The sequence below is a fragment of the Mobula birostris genome, chromosome 2 (genome assembly GCF_030028105.1).
Source record: "Mobula birostris isolate sMobBir1 chromosome 2, sMobBir1.hap1, whole genome shotgun sequence".
In the NCBI taxonomy this organism is placed as follows: Eukaryota; Metazoa; Chordata; class Chondrichthyes; order Myliobatiformes; family Myliobatidae; genus Mobula; species Mobula birostris.
Window position 1 is genome coordinate 76,770,601 of NC_092371.1, and position 15,702 is coordinate 76,786,302.

The 15,702-nt window shown below is 42.7% G+C and overlaps 1 protein-coding gene across 1 annotated transcript; it reads left to right on the forward strand.

Moving 5' to 3' along the window:
• Positions 1–2,708: 2,708 nt before the first annotated feature.
• id1 (inhibitor of DNA binding 1, HLH protein) lies at positions 2,709–4,387 on the forward strand. The gene is made up of 3 exons (XM_072277323.1): positions 2,709–3,157; positions 3,273–3,326; positions 3,856–4,387. The coding sequence occupies exons 1-2, from the start codon at positions 2,804–2,806 to the stop codon at positions 3,309–3,311; spliced, it is 393 nt and encodes a 130-aa protein (XP_072133424.1). The 5' UTR covers positions 2,709–2,803; the 3' UTR covers positions 3,312–3,326; positions 3,856–4,387.
• Positions 4,388–15,702: the final 11,315 nt, after the last annotated feature.

The window sequence follows — 15,702 nt, forward strand, 5'->3', positions numbered from 1 at the left end:
CATAGCCTTCTTGGCTGGAAGGTACATCATGTACTTCAGAGGCAGGAAGAACCATTACATGCATTAAAATGTTATTTTTTCTTAATTTCTGAGCACTATAAGAAGAATCTAACTTTATTAGTCTTACTATTTGGTATGCTTGCAGGACATTTTTTCTTTTCTCTGTGAGATTAAAGTATTTCATTTAAAAAAAACATATTTTGTCTGAGGCGCTGTAAATAAGATTAGTTTGAGAGAAGGGGGTGGGTGAAGACCCATCTGGCTGGGTCATTGTTGAAGGGCAATAGGAAACGCTGATAGTTTTTGCAGCTGAACAAAGAGCTAAGAGCAAAGGGGAGGCTCAGACAGAGTGTCGCCAGCCTGAATCTCTCCCACAAACTCGCTCCTTATCCCCCTATTGTTCTAACGCCCTTGCAGTCCTGGGCACAGCCTGTGAGCTATGACCTGCAGCAGGGCTTGCAAAAGGCAAACGTACGTGAAAGTTAAGATTTCAGTTTTCAAAGCTGACGGTAAAAATCTCACAGATGAATATATTTATTCTTACAATGATAAACTGCTAAGTGCTTCAGGTCGCTGATTTCCTTTTTCACTTCTTTTTTATTGCATTAATTTTATAATACAACTCCCATCTAATTACACCACAAATGCACCATTTTGTGTAACTTCTTAGAAGACATATAATCTCATAAATTTTCTAAGTTACAATACATATATAAGACTCGAGATGCCACACTGGACTTGACATTTGCAGGAAGTTAATATGAGAAAAGTGGCATTTAATGCAGCCAATTCCTGTCAGTTTCAGCTACCCCTGATTTTAATCTGTTTTGCATTCAATTTCATTATGACACATGGAATCCCCATTCACGATACAAGATTGCATGTTAAAAAAAGTTTGGCGCTTAGGTTAATGAACTTGCGCTGCAGTCGTGTTTGGAAAATATGATTTTCACATACATTGATTCCAAATAGAATATTTTCCCCTGTCATATCAAAAAAATCATCTGGAAATGTTTCTTCCCTAAAATGTAAAATTAGCGATTTTCACGCGATGTGTACAAGTCCCCCTCACTCCATATATCAACACTCAGGGCTATCCTGTTAACGAGCGCATTCCACGTTCACAGATGTAAGCAGAGAAATACAGATGTGCTTCTAATATCCCTTCCTCCAAACGTGGTTTTGATTTGTGCTTGTTTGGGAATCGTACAGTTTGCATAAATCGTCTTATGAAATATATAAATTGCAGGTAACTTCTTTTTTAATTTACGATTTAAAATGGACATTCGATTGTAGAGAAATAAAAGGGTAATCTCTTTATAATGTGTTAACTGCTATCCTGCAGTGCGAACTCTGCAGCTGGCTTATGTATTGCAATGCAGATTGAACCATAAGCTTTGAATTGAAAACGTCTCTTCCCTTCCTCCCCGCCCCCCCTTTCTCTTCAAACCCCCCTTCTCATATCTTGCTGCAAGCATTTAGCAACAGCAAGCATTCGAATCATGCGAACTCCGTAGTCCAAAACACAAGCAACAATACGGCTTTGCAGGTGTGCGGGTGTAAACTCTTTAAGAGGGGTTAAGGTGACAAATTAAAGGGCGATTTATCAGGGTGCAGATGATTGCCAGTTAATTGCTGGCAGCTCGGCGCCCTTGTAGTGCGGTTGATTGGCGTGCGCGTCTCCATGGTGACCGCCTGCGCGGCGCCAGCTTGACAGGCGTCAAGGCTGTATGAATGGGTGACGTCACGAGGCTGGCGCCTGCCAGTCTGCAGGCAATCGACTTGTTTAGTCGTTTTTAAAGGGGAACCGGCGAGCAGTGGGAAAATGCTGTTCTTTTTCCTAGAAATGGATTGAATCTGTACAACATTGCTCAATTTTCCCATGTGGAAAAGAAAACATTGCAAAGTAAAACTTATATTCCAAATAATTTTATATAGAATGCACTTTTAATATTTCAAAAATTATTTTACAATTACTCTAAGCTGGTCAGCTGAGCTATGATGAAAAAGCTATACATTTTACCATAAATAACGAATTATATAAGCCATTTCTATACAACAGTACTATTTTCCTGCCATTCACTGCCATCGATACAGATCTTTGTGACATTTCTTAAAAGTAAATGAGAACTTGCAAACATATTAAAATGAGTTCACAAGTGCTTTAGAAAAGATTGTTGGATTTCTTTATATTTCGCTTAGCAACATTCTGGTTTACTTAATTAACTATCGTAACTGTAAACGCACTAAATTCTGTACGTTAAATAGCAATTGCAAAGAGAGTTGCATTATAATCACTTAAGTTGGGAATTTTGTTGGTAAAATCAAGAGGGCCTAGAAATTTCAAAAAAACCTTCACTGCACACATCTGACGAGTTTAATTCTCATGTATTACTTCCCCGCCCACGCCCCGCAGCGACCCCCACCTGCACAACCACCCCCTCCCTCCCCAGACACAAACAGCTGCATTCCCACATCTTCACCAAACTACATTTGTCTCCTTTCGAGAGTTCGTCCCCGTTTCCAAACCTCCCGCCCCTTCTTGACAAGAGTTCAAATCCTGAGGCAGCCCGTGCTTGCCATTGGCCGAGGGAGGTAGCAAACCCCGCGCACGTCTGTCCCAGACGCCAGATGTGATTGGCTGGGGGCTGGAGGCGGTCTTTCCGATTGGGCGACACCCACTGTGGCGCCGGGACTATATAGGAAAGCGCACGGCCGTCGCACAGACTTGTCGCAGTCTTATTCGAGCTAGTGTTTAGTTAGATTTGCCTAAACTTTTTGTTGCATTTTTCTTACCGGTAAAATGAAAGTAGTGAGCAGTTCCTGTTCCCTTAAGCGGCAAGGTTGCAATGAAGACGTGGTAAGGTGTCTGTCGGAGCAGAGTATCTCCATCGCCAAGTGCAAGATGCCCCCGTTGCTGGACGAGCAGATGACCATGTTTCTGTACGACATGAACGGTTGCTACAGCAAGCTGAAGGAGCTGGTGCCAACACTGCCCCAGAACAAGAAGGTCAGCAAGGTGGAGATCCTCCAGCATGTCATCGACTACATCTGGGACCTGCAGTTGGAGTTGGATGATCAGTCGGGCATAGCCACCGGGAACACAGCCGCGTCCCGAACCCCACTCAACGCCGATGTCACTGTAATCACAGCAGAGGTAACCACTCAAACTTCGCGACTATTTGCGAGCAAGCTTGTTAATAGCTATTAATATGACACTATTCCTTGAGATGATGTACTTAATCTTTTTTTGTTTTTGTTTTCGTTTTCAGGCTCCCTGTGTTAGCGATGACCGCATTCTGTGTCGCTGAGCGAACCGACTTGAGGTACGTATAACGGAGCATATATAATCATGCAGCGGTAGTTCCTCGAAATAAAATATTGCTTAAGAGAGTAGTTAAACTTCTGAGTGGGGCGTTTTAGAATGCATTTGAGTTAAAGCATTACATTTCATAAACGCAAGAGATTGTGCAGATGCTGAAAAGTAGACACAAAATGTTGGGGGGGACTGGCCACGCAGCGTCTATATCCCTCGAGTGTTATGTGACACTCAAGAGTCTCGCAGTCTCGCCCACGATGCTTTGGTGGGGGGGGGGGGGAGAGGAGACTCGGGTCAGGCAGCATTATTTCTTGCCGGCGTCCTGTGTGTTACTCCGGATTTTTGTGTGTTTTACAAAATGGTGGCGAGGAGTACGTGCTGTCCGACCCGAGTTCCTCCGGTATTGCGTGTGACGTTTAATAACTAGTGGGGTTATTTAGGAACATAGTGTTAAGTGAGTGGGATGGCGGTATCTACGAAGGTTTATATTCATTGTTACTTGTTTCGGGATTTTTAACGCTTATCTCTTTTCTCAGTATTCAGAAGTGAAGTATTGATGATCCGGCGATGGTCAGTGTGTCCGTCCGCAGCCCCCGGGAGGGGAATTAAGAGGAGAACATGCGAGGAAAAAGACATTCTATCATGTTCTGGGACTCGTGTCATTTGATTGGCACGAAGGGGGTCCGGTACTTGCGTGGTGCCATCCTCCGGGAATCTGGGCCCTATGATTTTAAGTCTCCATCCCGTCCCGTCCAGGTGACTCGGAAGCCGGGAAGAAGACAGTTTTAGTTCTCCTGGCATCAGATTTAACTGCAGTTGAAGTCGGCCTAGCCATCCTGATGGTGTGCGACCACTCCTGATGACATCACATCGCAGGCTGTTAAAACATTTGTTGGGAGTCTAGAATTACGTGATTGTAACATCCTTAGAGATCTATGGGTGATTAAGTTGTAAATCTTATACTTTGTAAGTGTGTATTGAAATGTTTACAACAATGTTGTACTAAATCGTTTTTAAGTACTATTGATCTTTTTCAAATGTTACTGAAATAAAACTAGTGAAATTGCACCTTTGTGTTGTAAATCTATGCATCTGCTGTTTTGTATAAATGACAAGAGTTGGTATGAGTTTGTAGCAGTTCTAAAACTTTACTAGTGAAAAATTTTCGATCAGATTTGATACACCACTAGCATATCATACAATTATTTTTGTGCAGCAGTACATTACAATACACGTTTAGTGCAAAAAGGTGAGGTACATTGGTTGGTCTCCTGGAGTAGAAGCTGTTTGTATGAAGTTTATAAATTCAAAATCCAATACTTGTAGCAAAATCAAATCTCTCCCAGACATCAATCTCTCAATTTTCCCAAGAACAGTGGGTATTTGGTAGTTAGACTCACCTGTGGTAAGTACACGTGATAACATCCAGTCAAAGTTAATACATTGGGACTACTAACACATGAAAGGGGTGACACTACATGAAGGTTTAGGGGAGGGAATTAAATTCCACAAGTATTGTTTCATCTTGTTAAACCATGTCTGCTGCCAGACAGGAACAACGGTTAGGATTTCTACAGTTGCCTCTGTGTATAAGCTGATGGGATTTAAAACATTTCCTTGGTGGTAGTACATCTTTAAAAACAATGCCTTTGGGAAAGGTGGTTCTTAGTACCCTTGAGTAACAGAGTTTGCTTTCCATGGGAGCTACAAATGTAGATAGGTGCAGCAAGGAATTTATTCTTTGGAAAAACAACATCTGGCCATTAAAAAAAGTGGACAACAGGAATTCTAAAGATGCTGGAAATACAAGCAACACACATCAAAGTTGCTGGTGAACGCAGCAGGCCAGGTAGCATCTCTAGGAAGAGGTGCAGTCGACGTTTCAGGCCGAGACCCTTTGTCAGGACTAACTGAAGGAAGAGAGTAAGGGATTTGGACAAAAAAAGTGGACATTAGCTTTTTAAACAAAATTAAAGTAAAATCATGCGTAGGGTGTAATTTATGTTAGTAAATTTTGATGTCACATTTAAATTGGGGCAAAAAAGTAAGATTTACGCACGACCCTGAAGACATAAAGGAGCAGAATTAGGCCATTCCAACATGGTTGATTATAGGAGGGGTTCTGAACCTGGGATCCATGATTGGGAGAGGGAACTCCTGCTCTAAAAAACCTTTAAGATACAGTAGGATGTGTCATTTGACCCATTGAGCCCGCAATATAGTGTCACATTAGCTGCGGAATTTAATTCTGTTTCCGCTTTCCCGTGGTTCAGGATAAACAGTGACTGGTATCTGATACGAAGCTCTTTGATGAGATTTGCCATTTAAACTTTTGGTTGGTAGGGTTTCCACACAGCAATGATTCCAGGAAGAGATAATAGCTGCAGAGGTTGCCGTGCACCCATCACTATCAGAAAGGGTTTCCAGTCTGGGGTCCACGGACCCTTCTGTTAATGGTAAGGCTCCATAGCAGAAAAAAGGTTGGGAATCCCTGGAGGAGAAACTGTGGCACTAAGAACATGGGGACAACATGAAAGACTTGGCCCACGACAGAGGACTCTGGTGAGCTGCTGTCAGTGGCCTCTGCCCCAGTAGTGGTGATGGGGTAGCTAACACAGAATACTACAATTTGACTATGCCTCATGCACCCTCTTCTACCGTTCTGAAATAAAACAAAATGACATCTCTTTCTACGACAATAAATGGAATGAAAGACTTGTAGCATTTGCTTGTTGCAATCCTTTTTAATTCTAAGCCTGTTAAAAGAATCAGCTATACTCATTTTTAACTCTTCCTTGGAAAATTTAATAAAATGTAGATAATCCTCTCTCATATCTATAAAAAATATCTTAAAACAAAAATGTTAACATGATTTTCTCTACTTCCAGATATTTTCATTTTTTTTGTATATGAAGTACTTTTAAAATGTTAATACAGATTTTTAAGATTAAAATCCTTATTTTTAGTCAGTTCTCTCGAAAATATTCGTTGTAGTTTTGAGTTTTTACACAAATACAATTTTATATAAAATACTCAATTAGGGAATGCATCAAAATCTTAATTTAGTTTCATTAAAAATACATTTCTCCTTCAGACCTCTTATTCTTCAGCGAGCGAGAGGAGAAACGGTTTCAATTGTGCTAAAAAAGGAACTTTTCTTTAAAATGTGCCGCAGGCTGATTTGAGTGGTGCCTGGAGTTGTACTAGGACCACATCTGCTGACAAAGGATTAGTATATTTAATCCTGTGAATCAGCTGTGTGCATAGGAATGCAGTTAACCTGAACTTCTCCAGGTGTTCCGAGGCGCCAGTCAGTCTGGCCTTGCTCGGCCTTTCCTGCCCTTGACACAAGCACAGAGCCAACAGAGCGTTTACTTTACCACTAGCTGACGACCAGCTGCAGCTCCAGCGCTCCGGGAAAAGCATGGGAACTCCCTTAAAGGGAGATTGCACCATGGAGATAACGAGCCAAAAAAAAAGCAGAAAACATGTTTGAGTGTGAATGGAACAACTTATTTGGAAATGTTTTGTGGAGATCTGTGCGGATATAAAACTGGAGCCACTATGACTAGCCCAGATTCAAGCTGAGCAGCAGTATTTATGAGACAATTAATGCCTCACTAATCCCTCTATTTCTTTCTCTCCTTCTTCCCTCCCTCTTCCTGTGAACCTTTCTCTCTCTCTCACACACTCAGACATACTATGATTTCTTTCCTCTCTGTCAGCTTTGTTCCATCTCTCCCTCTCTCTTTCTCTCTCTCATTCCCTGTCAAATTTGATTTCTCTCTCTTTCCTTTTTTCTCACCCTCTCTCATTCATACAATGATTTTCCTTTCTCCCTGTCAAATTTGTTTTTCCTCTCTTTCCTTCTCTTTCTCTCATTCACACTATGATTTTCTTTCCTCTCCTTGTCAGCCTTCTTCCCTCTCTTTCCCTCTCTATCTCTGTCTCTCACTTGCAGTGATTTACTTCCCTTGTCAACTTCCTTAAATCTCTCTCTCTTTCCCCTCTCTATATTTATATATATTTTTTCTCACTCTGCTTGCAATCTTCTCTCTCTTTCTCTTTTTCTCCTTTTCTAGTTCTTGCGCATTTTCTGCAAGTTACTTTGGGTTTCCAGCATCTGCAGAATCTCTCGAGTGTACACTCTGAATCTCTCCGTAATCCTTGTTTTTTTCCTCATTGTCTTCCTTAATTTGTCTGCTAGTCTCCATCTCTCTATTCTTTTCATTCTCTTTCCCTCTCTCTGCCTGTCAGACTTGTTCTGCCTAACTCTCATTTTTCTCTCTTACTTCATACCAACCATTGCCTGGGAATCTTTCTGTATATTTCTTCCTCTCTCTCTCTCTCTCACACAGATAGACAGAAACACACACACACACACACACACACCCTCCCTCTCTTTGCCCACAGCCTCTAGCTTTCCCTCTCTCTTCCTCTTTGTCCCTCTCTCTTATCTCCCCTGTACCACATGGTCAGGCACAACCCCAACCTGACTCCCCTTGGGTTTGGACCGGATACTCAGATTCTAATGCTTTTACCCGTTTTACTGACTTCAGGATGTAAAGACTTGGGTTTGTATACTGCCTTGCATTTCCCTTTCTGGGCATCCAGAGCACTTTGCACCAAGGAAATGTAAAAACCGAACAAAAGGTTGGTCACAGTTGCAGGAGCTGCATCGCTCCATTTGTGCACAGCACAATCCCAAAATACCCACCTGCATAATTGCTTCTGTAAGCATTAATCGGGGGATTAGGTATTGTCCTGGATATTAATTTGTAGTTACTCTCTGATTGTGTTATACAGTTAACTCTTTCTGGGACTGAAGGTTTTTCCAAAAAAGGCAGAGTTTAATAGGAAAACCAGACTGACTGGTTACTACTGGGAAAGAAAGAAAGAGAGGGTGACAGAGAGAAAAGGAGAAAGAGGAAAGAAAGAAAGATTAACTTTATTTGTCACAGCTACATCAAAACACATAGTAAAATGCATCCTTTGCTTCAAATCAAATCAGCAAAACTTGTACTGGGCAGCCCACAAGTTTCACCACACTTCCAACGCCAACATGGCATGCCTACAACTCACTAACCTGAACTGTATGTCTCTGAAGTGTGGGAGGGAACTGGAGGACCCGGAGGAAATGCACCACCCAGTATAATGAACAAACTTTCTTACAGACAGCAGCGGGGATTGAACCCCGAGCTTACAGTGGCGCTGTAAAGTGATTGCCTTAACCACTACATTACACGACAGCCTTCTCGATCTGCTTTGTGTTGGCCATCAAGACAGGGATCCCATGGAATGACCTGAAGACAGGATATTCAAGTGGATCAATTTACAGATCGTGGGCACCATGTGCACAAAGATAGTGAGAGAAAGATGGGAACTAATGTAGACATTTTGGGCAGTCCCCGGGACTAAGAATGGCTTACTCACACTCTGTTTTCCGCTCAGTTCTGGTGACTAATGAGCAAGATGTTACAGGCAGTACCATAGCATATGGTTAGCCCAATGTTTTACATCACCAGAGATCGCCAACTCGGGTTCAGTTTCCGCTGCTGTCTGTAAGAGGTTTGGTACATGGAGCTTAGAAAAATAGAGGGCTATGCGCTAGGGAAATACTAGGCAGTTTCTAGAGTAGGTTGCATGGTCGGCACAACTTCATGAGTGGAAGGGCCTGTAATGTGCTGTAGATTTCTATGTTCTATGTTCTCCCTGTCACCACTTCGGTTTGCTCTGACTGCCCTGATTCCCTTCCATATTCCAACGATGTACGGGTTAGGGTTAGTAAATTGTGGGAATGCTTTCTTGGTGCCTGAAGTGCAATGACATCTACGGTCTACCCCCAGCACATTCTCGAACTGTGTGGGTTGTTGACACAACAACACATTTCACTAACAAGAGGAAATCTGCAGATGCTGGAAATCCAAGCAAAACAAAATGCTGAAGGGGTTTCACATTTTACTGTATGCTTCGATGTTTTGATGTACATGAGACAAATAAAGCTCATTTTAAATCTTTAATGAATGGCCCCTTAGGACTATAGATGGAGTCTTGACCTCAAAATCTACCATACTATGGGCTCTTACTTACCCCTTTCTGTCTGCCTGCCCTATACTTTCTATGTAACAGTAATATTTATGCCTTACATTCTCAGACCGGGTTGGTCATTGATGAAAATGACGCACTTCCCTCCATATTTTGATGTACTAGTGACAAATAAACCCAATTTCTTCAAGGATATTAAAAGAAATACTGGCACTTACATAGTCATCTACTAAATAGACTACCTTGGGACTGAGAATGAATTATCACGTTCTGTTTTCTCTTTCGATTCTAAGGTGACTAATGAGGTCAATGTGGGAACAACAGACTCCTCCACAGATGAGGCAGCTGGTAGACAGGCTGGGCGAGAGGGCAGTGTGTCCACTCTTTCCACTGTGTACACAGGAGCTCTGTGTTCTCTTTGAAGGATATCCCATCGTCTTTCCAGTTTAGGCACACTGCTCCGGTTGTTAAATTAGGAAATGCAGTTGTCAATTTGCACACAACAGGTTTCCACAGACAGGAAATACCAGATAATTTGTCCTTCAGTGATGTTGATTGTGCGGCAGAGTTGAGTGGACATCTCTTCACCCTTCAAAAATTCAACTGGGTTATCTTACATGCATCCAGAATCTGATTCCGATTAATCCATCATATGTCCGTCGAAACACGCAGTGAAATGCGCCATTTATGTTCACAACCAGCACATTCAAGGATGTGCTGGGGGCAGCCCACAAGTATCGCCACTCACTCGGGCATCAAACTTTGCATGCCCACAATGTTCAGGACAACACAACTAAGGTTGCCAACTTTCTCACTCCCAAATAAGGAACAAAAGTAGCAGTCAAATACGGGACACTTGTGTTTACCCCGAGAAAGACTACCATGACCATGAAGCCTTGCGCGGGCACCTGTGTGCGCATGCGTGACATGCGCATATGTGACGTGCACATGCGTGTATGTGCCGATTTTTATCTACAAATTGGTTTTGGCTTAATCTTCTCGATCCTGATACACTGTACATACATTATTTCTACTTTATATTAGACTGTGTATTTATCATATCATTCCTGCTTTTACTGTATGTTAGTGTTATTTTAGGTTTTATGTGTTATTGGTATGATTTGGTAGGTTATTTTTTGGGTCTGGGAACGCTCAAAAATTTTTCCCAAATAAATTAATGGTAATTGCTTCTTCGCTTTACACCATTTCGGCTTACGAACGGTTTCATAGGAACGCTCTACCTTAGTGGGGGAAATATGGGACAAGGGCGGTCCTGTATGGGACAAACCAATTTAGCCCAATATACGGGATGTCCGGGCTAATACGGGGCAGTTGGCAACCCTAAACACAACTGACAACGACAAGACAAAACAAGACAACAACAGCAAGGCAAGTGCCCTTCCCACACTCTCACCAATGACTTATGCACATAGACAGGTCTCCAAGCCAAGAACAGGCTGCCTGCAGGCCTCCAATCCTTGGCCTGGAAACAGACCCATAGACATTGTGCCTCTAATCCTTGGCCTGGAAACAGACCGTAGACATCAGGCCTCCAACTTTGGAATTTGCCGACCTCTGTTCAGGCTAGACCCCAGAACTCACTGATCACTGGTTTGGCCTTTAGGCCTCAGCTTCCATGGACCTCCAACCCTAGTGATCTGGGGAATTATCGCCCTCTTGTGACAGCTTCGGGACACTGCCTCCGTCCTCCGTGCTCACCAACTTTGAGTGCCCAGGTCTGGTGGCCTGAAAATGCAGAGCACTCCAACCCAGACTCTGATCACTGATCTGCCCAAACCTCTAACTTGATTAATTGCCCCGACCTCTAACTCCCTCTCATCCCTTTCCTACACCCTGAGTTGTCCCCTAACTCTTCATGTTGACCACAGAATGATCCCTACAAACCTAAAAACAAGTAGGTTCATAGTTGCAAGCCTGAAGATGCTTATATAGCTTTGATTCAGTGTCTTACTTAACCAACTTCTATCCCAACTTGGATTTTTCTGTTAAATAACTTGAGCCATCAACCAAAGTCCAAAGTAAATTTTATTATCAAAGTACACATATGTCACCATATACAAACCTAAGATTCATTTTCTTGCAGGCATACTCAATAAATCCATAGTGGAATAATAACCATAAAAAAATCAATGAAAGACTGCCCAACTTGGGTGTTCAACCAGTGTACAAAAAACAACAAACTATGCAAATACAAAAAGAAACAATAATAATAAATAAATAAGCAATAAATATTGAGAACATGAGGTGAAGAGGTCTTGAGAGTGAATCCATTGGTTATGGGAAGATTTCAGTGATGGGACAAGTGAAGTTGAGTGAAGTTGTCCCCTTTGGTTCGAGAGCCTGATGGTTGAGGGATAGTAACTGCTCCTGAATCTGGTGGCGTGGGTCCTGAGGCTCCTGTACCTTCTTCCAAGTTGACAATGCAGGTAATCACTGAGCCTAGGTGACACATGGATGATACTTGGTGTTTGTATAAAAGCTGGAGCAGTGTTTTGGGACAAAGCTAAAGAGCAACGTGGAATAAGACCATTTGACCCCACTTGTCCATGTTAACCAAGATGCTCATCCATGCTAATCAAAGTTGCAAGCTTCCTTGAACTTGTTTACAATAGTATTAATTACTTAAACCCACAGATGCCTGGATTAATGCATGACAATTAAGATACTGTAGCTCTGTTGTCTTAATGTTTGACTGATACATATGTGAAAACTCATGGTCACCATTTTGCAAACCATTACTCTTAGACTGTGGGCCAGACTGTGCTCCACAGACAGTATTGTTTATTTGCAAAGGTGTGCTTTTACTGCTTGCAATTTACAATTTACATTCAGAGCAAAAGACTGGTTCTTGCTATATTCACATACCTCCAGGATATTCCCTAACAAGGTCTCCACTCAGTCTCCAGCATTCCAGTGAGAACAATCCCAGCCTATCCAGTCTCCCAATAACTAAATTCCAGCCTATCCAGTCTCCCAATAACAAACTCCCAGCCTATCCAATCTCACAATTACTAAATCCCAGCCTATCCAATCTCCCAATAACTAAATTCCAGCCTATCCAATCTCACAATTACTAAATCCCAGTCTATCCAGTCTCCCAATAACAAAATCCCAGCCTATCCAATCTCACAATTACTAAATCCCAGCCTATCCAATCTCCCAATAACTAAATTCCAGCCTATCCAATCTCACAATTACTAAATCCCAGTCTATCCAGTCTCCAATAACAAAATCCCAGCCTATCCAATCTCACAACTACGAAATCCCAGCCTATCCAGTCTCCCAATAACAAAATTCCAGCCTATCCAATCTCACAATTACTAAATCCCAGCCTATCCAATCTCCCAATAACTAAATTCCAGCCTACCCAATCTCACAATTACTAAATCCCAGTCTATCCAGTCTCCAATAACAAAATCCCAGCCTATCCAATTTCACAATTACTAAATCCCAGCCTATCCAGTCTCCCAATAACAAAATCCCAGCCTATCCAATCTCACAATTACTAAATCCCAGCCTATCCAATCTCCCAGTAACAAAATCCCAATCTATCCAATCTCACAATAACAAAATTCCAGCCTATCCAATCTCACAATTACTAAATCCCAGCCTATCCATTCTCCCAATAACAAAATCCCAGCCTACAATCTCACAATTACTAAATCCCAGCCTATCCAATCTCCCAATAACGAAATCCCAGTCTATCCAATCTCCCAATAACGAAATCCCAGTCTATCCAATCTCCCAATAAATAAAACCTAACCTATCCATTCTCTCCTAGAACCAAAGCCTTCTATTTCAATAACATCCTGGTGAATCTCCTCTGCATCCTGTCCAGCAATACCATATCCTTCCCTATAGCATGGTGACCAGAACTGCCCACAACTGATCGCTTTGATGTATTTTTTCTCTTTCCTGCTGTTTACTCATCTCCTTACTCCCTCCATTAGCTGTAGCAGTGAGAAGAGGACTGGATGCCTGAATCTTACAGCTTTCCCTTCACCAGAACTCGGCCTGAAACGTCCACTGCTCATTTCCCTCTATAGATGCTGCCCGACCCATTGAGTTCTTCCAGTGTTTTGTCGTGTCGATCCAGATTTTCAGTATCTGCCAGCTCTCTTGTGTCTCCAAGCTGTTCTAACCACTGCCATCCTCAATCTTGATAAAACCCTTGACTATAAAAGAAGAAAGTTCTTCTCATAAACACAAGAGATCCTGCAGATACGAGGAAATCTGCAGATGCTGGAAATTCAAGCAGCACACACAAAATGCTAGTTGAATGCAGCAGGTCAGGCAGCATCTATAGGAAGAGGTATAGTCAACATTTTCGGCCGAGACCTGACGCAGGATCCTACAGATTCTGCAGTTGCTGGAAATGCAGTAACCCGCACAAGATGCTGGAGGAACTCAGCAGGCCAGGCAGCATCTATGGAAATGAATAAACAGTTGACATATTGGACTGTGACTCCTCATCAGGACTAGAAAGGAAGACAGAGCAAGCCAGAATAAGAAGGTGGGGGGAGGGAAAGGTGAAGCCAGGTGGCTGGATTCTTCTCAAACATGCCCGCCTCAGAAATTCTTCCTCATTCTCTGTCTGTTGCCTCTTGGCACATCAGCCTTGATTCTATCCAATGGCTTCTTGACTGCCTCAGTCCTAGTACAGACTTTGCCCAAAGCTTTTCTCAAATGACCCCAGCTCTGTATTGCGCATCGCCCTCAACGAAGCATCTGCAGGAGTGAAGCTACAGGACAAACGGGAAACTGTTCAAAGCTCACCACCTCCATCCCAACCCTGGTCATCAGCTTACAGATAACAAAGGATGCTTGCACATGTGTTCATATGGAGACCGAGCCCCAGCCATTGTGGGCTTGTTCACTGAAAGGTAGACTGTACGTCTGCAGAATGAGAGGACCCCAACTAACTCACCAGCTTCTGATTCAGGTTCGTTTGTGTGTCACAGGGACCTTGAAACATACAGTGAAATGCATTGTTTGCATTAGCAGCCAACACAACCCAAGGGCACGTTGGGGGCAGCCCCCACGTGTCACCATACATTCTGCGCCAACGCAGCATGTCCACCACGATTAGCAGAACAACACAAACAACAACAACTGCAAAACAAACCCTATTTCTCCCACCTACTAACACACACTGACAGGTCTCTAAACCCAGGACAGGCCACCTCTGGGCCTCTCATTTTCAGTCCCTAGCCCAGACTCGCAGACATCGGGCCCGCGACTTTGAGCTCGCTGACTTCAGTCCTCATGAAGATCCGGCATGAGATCATCTACCACATCTTAGGATCCACTTCTCAGCAAAGTCAAACATCGCCGCTCTTCCTGGTGCCTTTGTTCGTCTGAGGAAAAGGGTTTGAAGATCAAGGCTTCAATTGCGGTACTGAGCCGTCGTCAACTGCTTTTGCACCAAATCGACATAGACCATAAGAAACATGAGCATAAGGATTAGGCTATTTGGCCCATTGAGTCTGCTCCGCCATTCCATCATGACTGATTTATTATCCCACTCAACCACGTTCTCCAGTCTTCTCCCTGTAACCTTTGACGCCTTGACTAATGAAGAACCAAACAACCTACGCATTAAATACACCCAATGACTTGCCCTCCACAGCAGCCTGTGGCAATGAATTCCACAGATTTGCCACCCTCTAGCTAAAGAAATTCCTCCACACCTCAATTTTAAAGGGACGTCCTTATATTCTGTGCTTGTGCCCTCTGGTCCTAGACTCCCCCTCTGGAGGAAACATCTTCACAGATTTGTTTCTGGTTGTGTTTTCTTTGCATTAATGTCTTGTCTTGCATAGTGTTTTTCTTTAGTCTCTTACATAATTTATGTTCTGCGTGTTATCTGAATCTATGTTCCTTCAATGTTGCTGTAAGCAAATTGTAATTATACCTGTACCTCATCATATAAGTACAGTGAGGTACCAGGTACAAGTACAAACTTGCTTGCAGCAAGAACATGACAATAATCTCGATTTGTCATGAACAGTAGAGACTTCATTTACTTATTGAGATTCGGTGCGGAACAGGCCCTCTGGCCCTTGGTGCTGCACCATCCAGCAGTCCCCGACTTAACCTCAGCCTAATCAGAAGACAATTTACAATGACCAATTAACCTACCAAATGGTCTACTCTCCTATATACTTCAGACGTGTCAGAGCACTTAAGGTGGTAACTCCAGAGCACCAGTGAATCCTCTGAATCTTCGAGAAGGTTAAGGGAATTGGTAAAGTGGTTTATTGTTGTCTCATGTATGAAGGTGCACTGAAAGAATTAGTTTTGCATGCAATCCATTC

What these genes read in the sequence shown, in the direction of transcription:
- id1 (XM_072277323.1), top strand. Translation starts at nt 2,804, where the DNA reads ATGAAAGTAGTGAGCAGTTCCTGTTCCCTTAAGCGGCAAGGTTGCAAT. An exon ending in TCACTGTAATCACAGCAGAG is followed by an intron (nt 3,158 to 3,272) that starts GTAACCACTCAA and finishes TTTCGTTTTCAG; the next exon opens with GCTCCCTGTGTTAGCGATGA.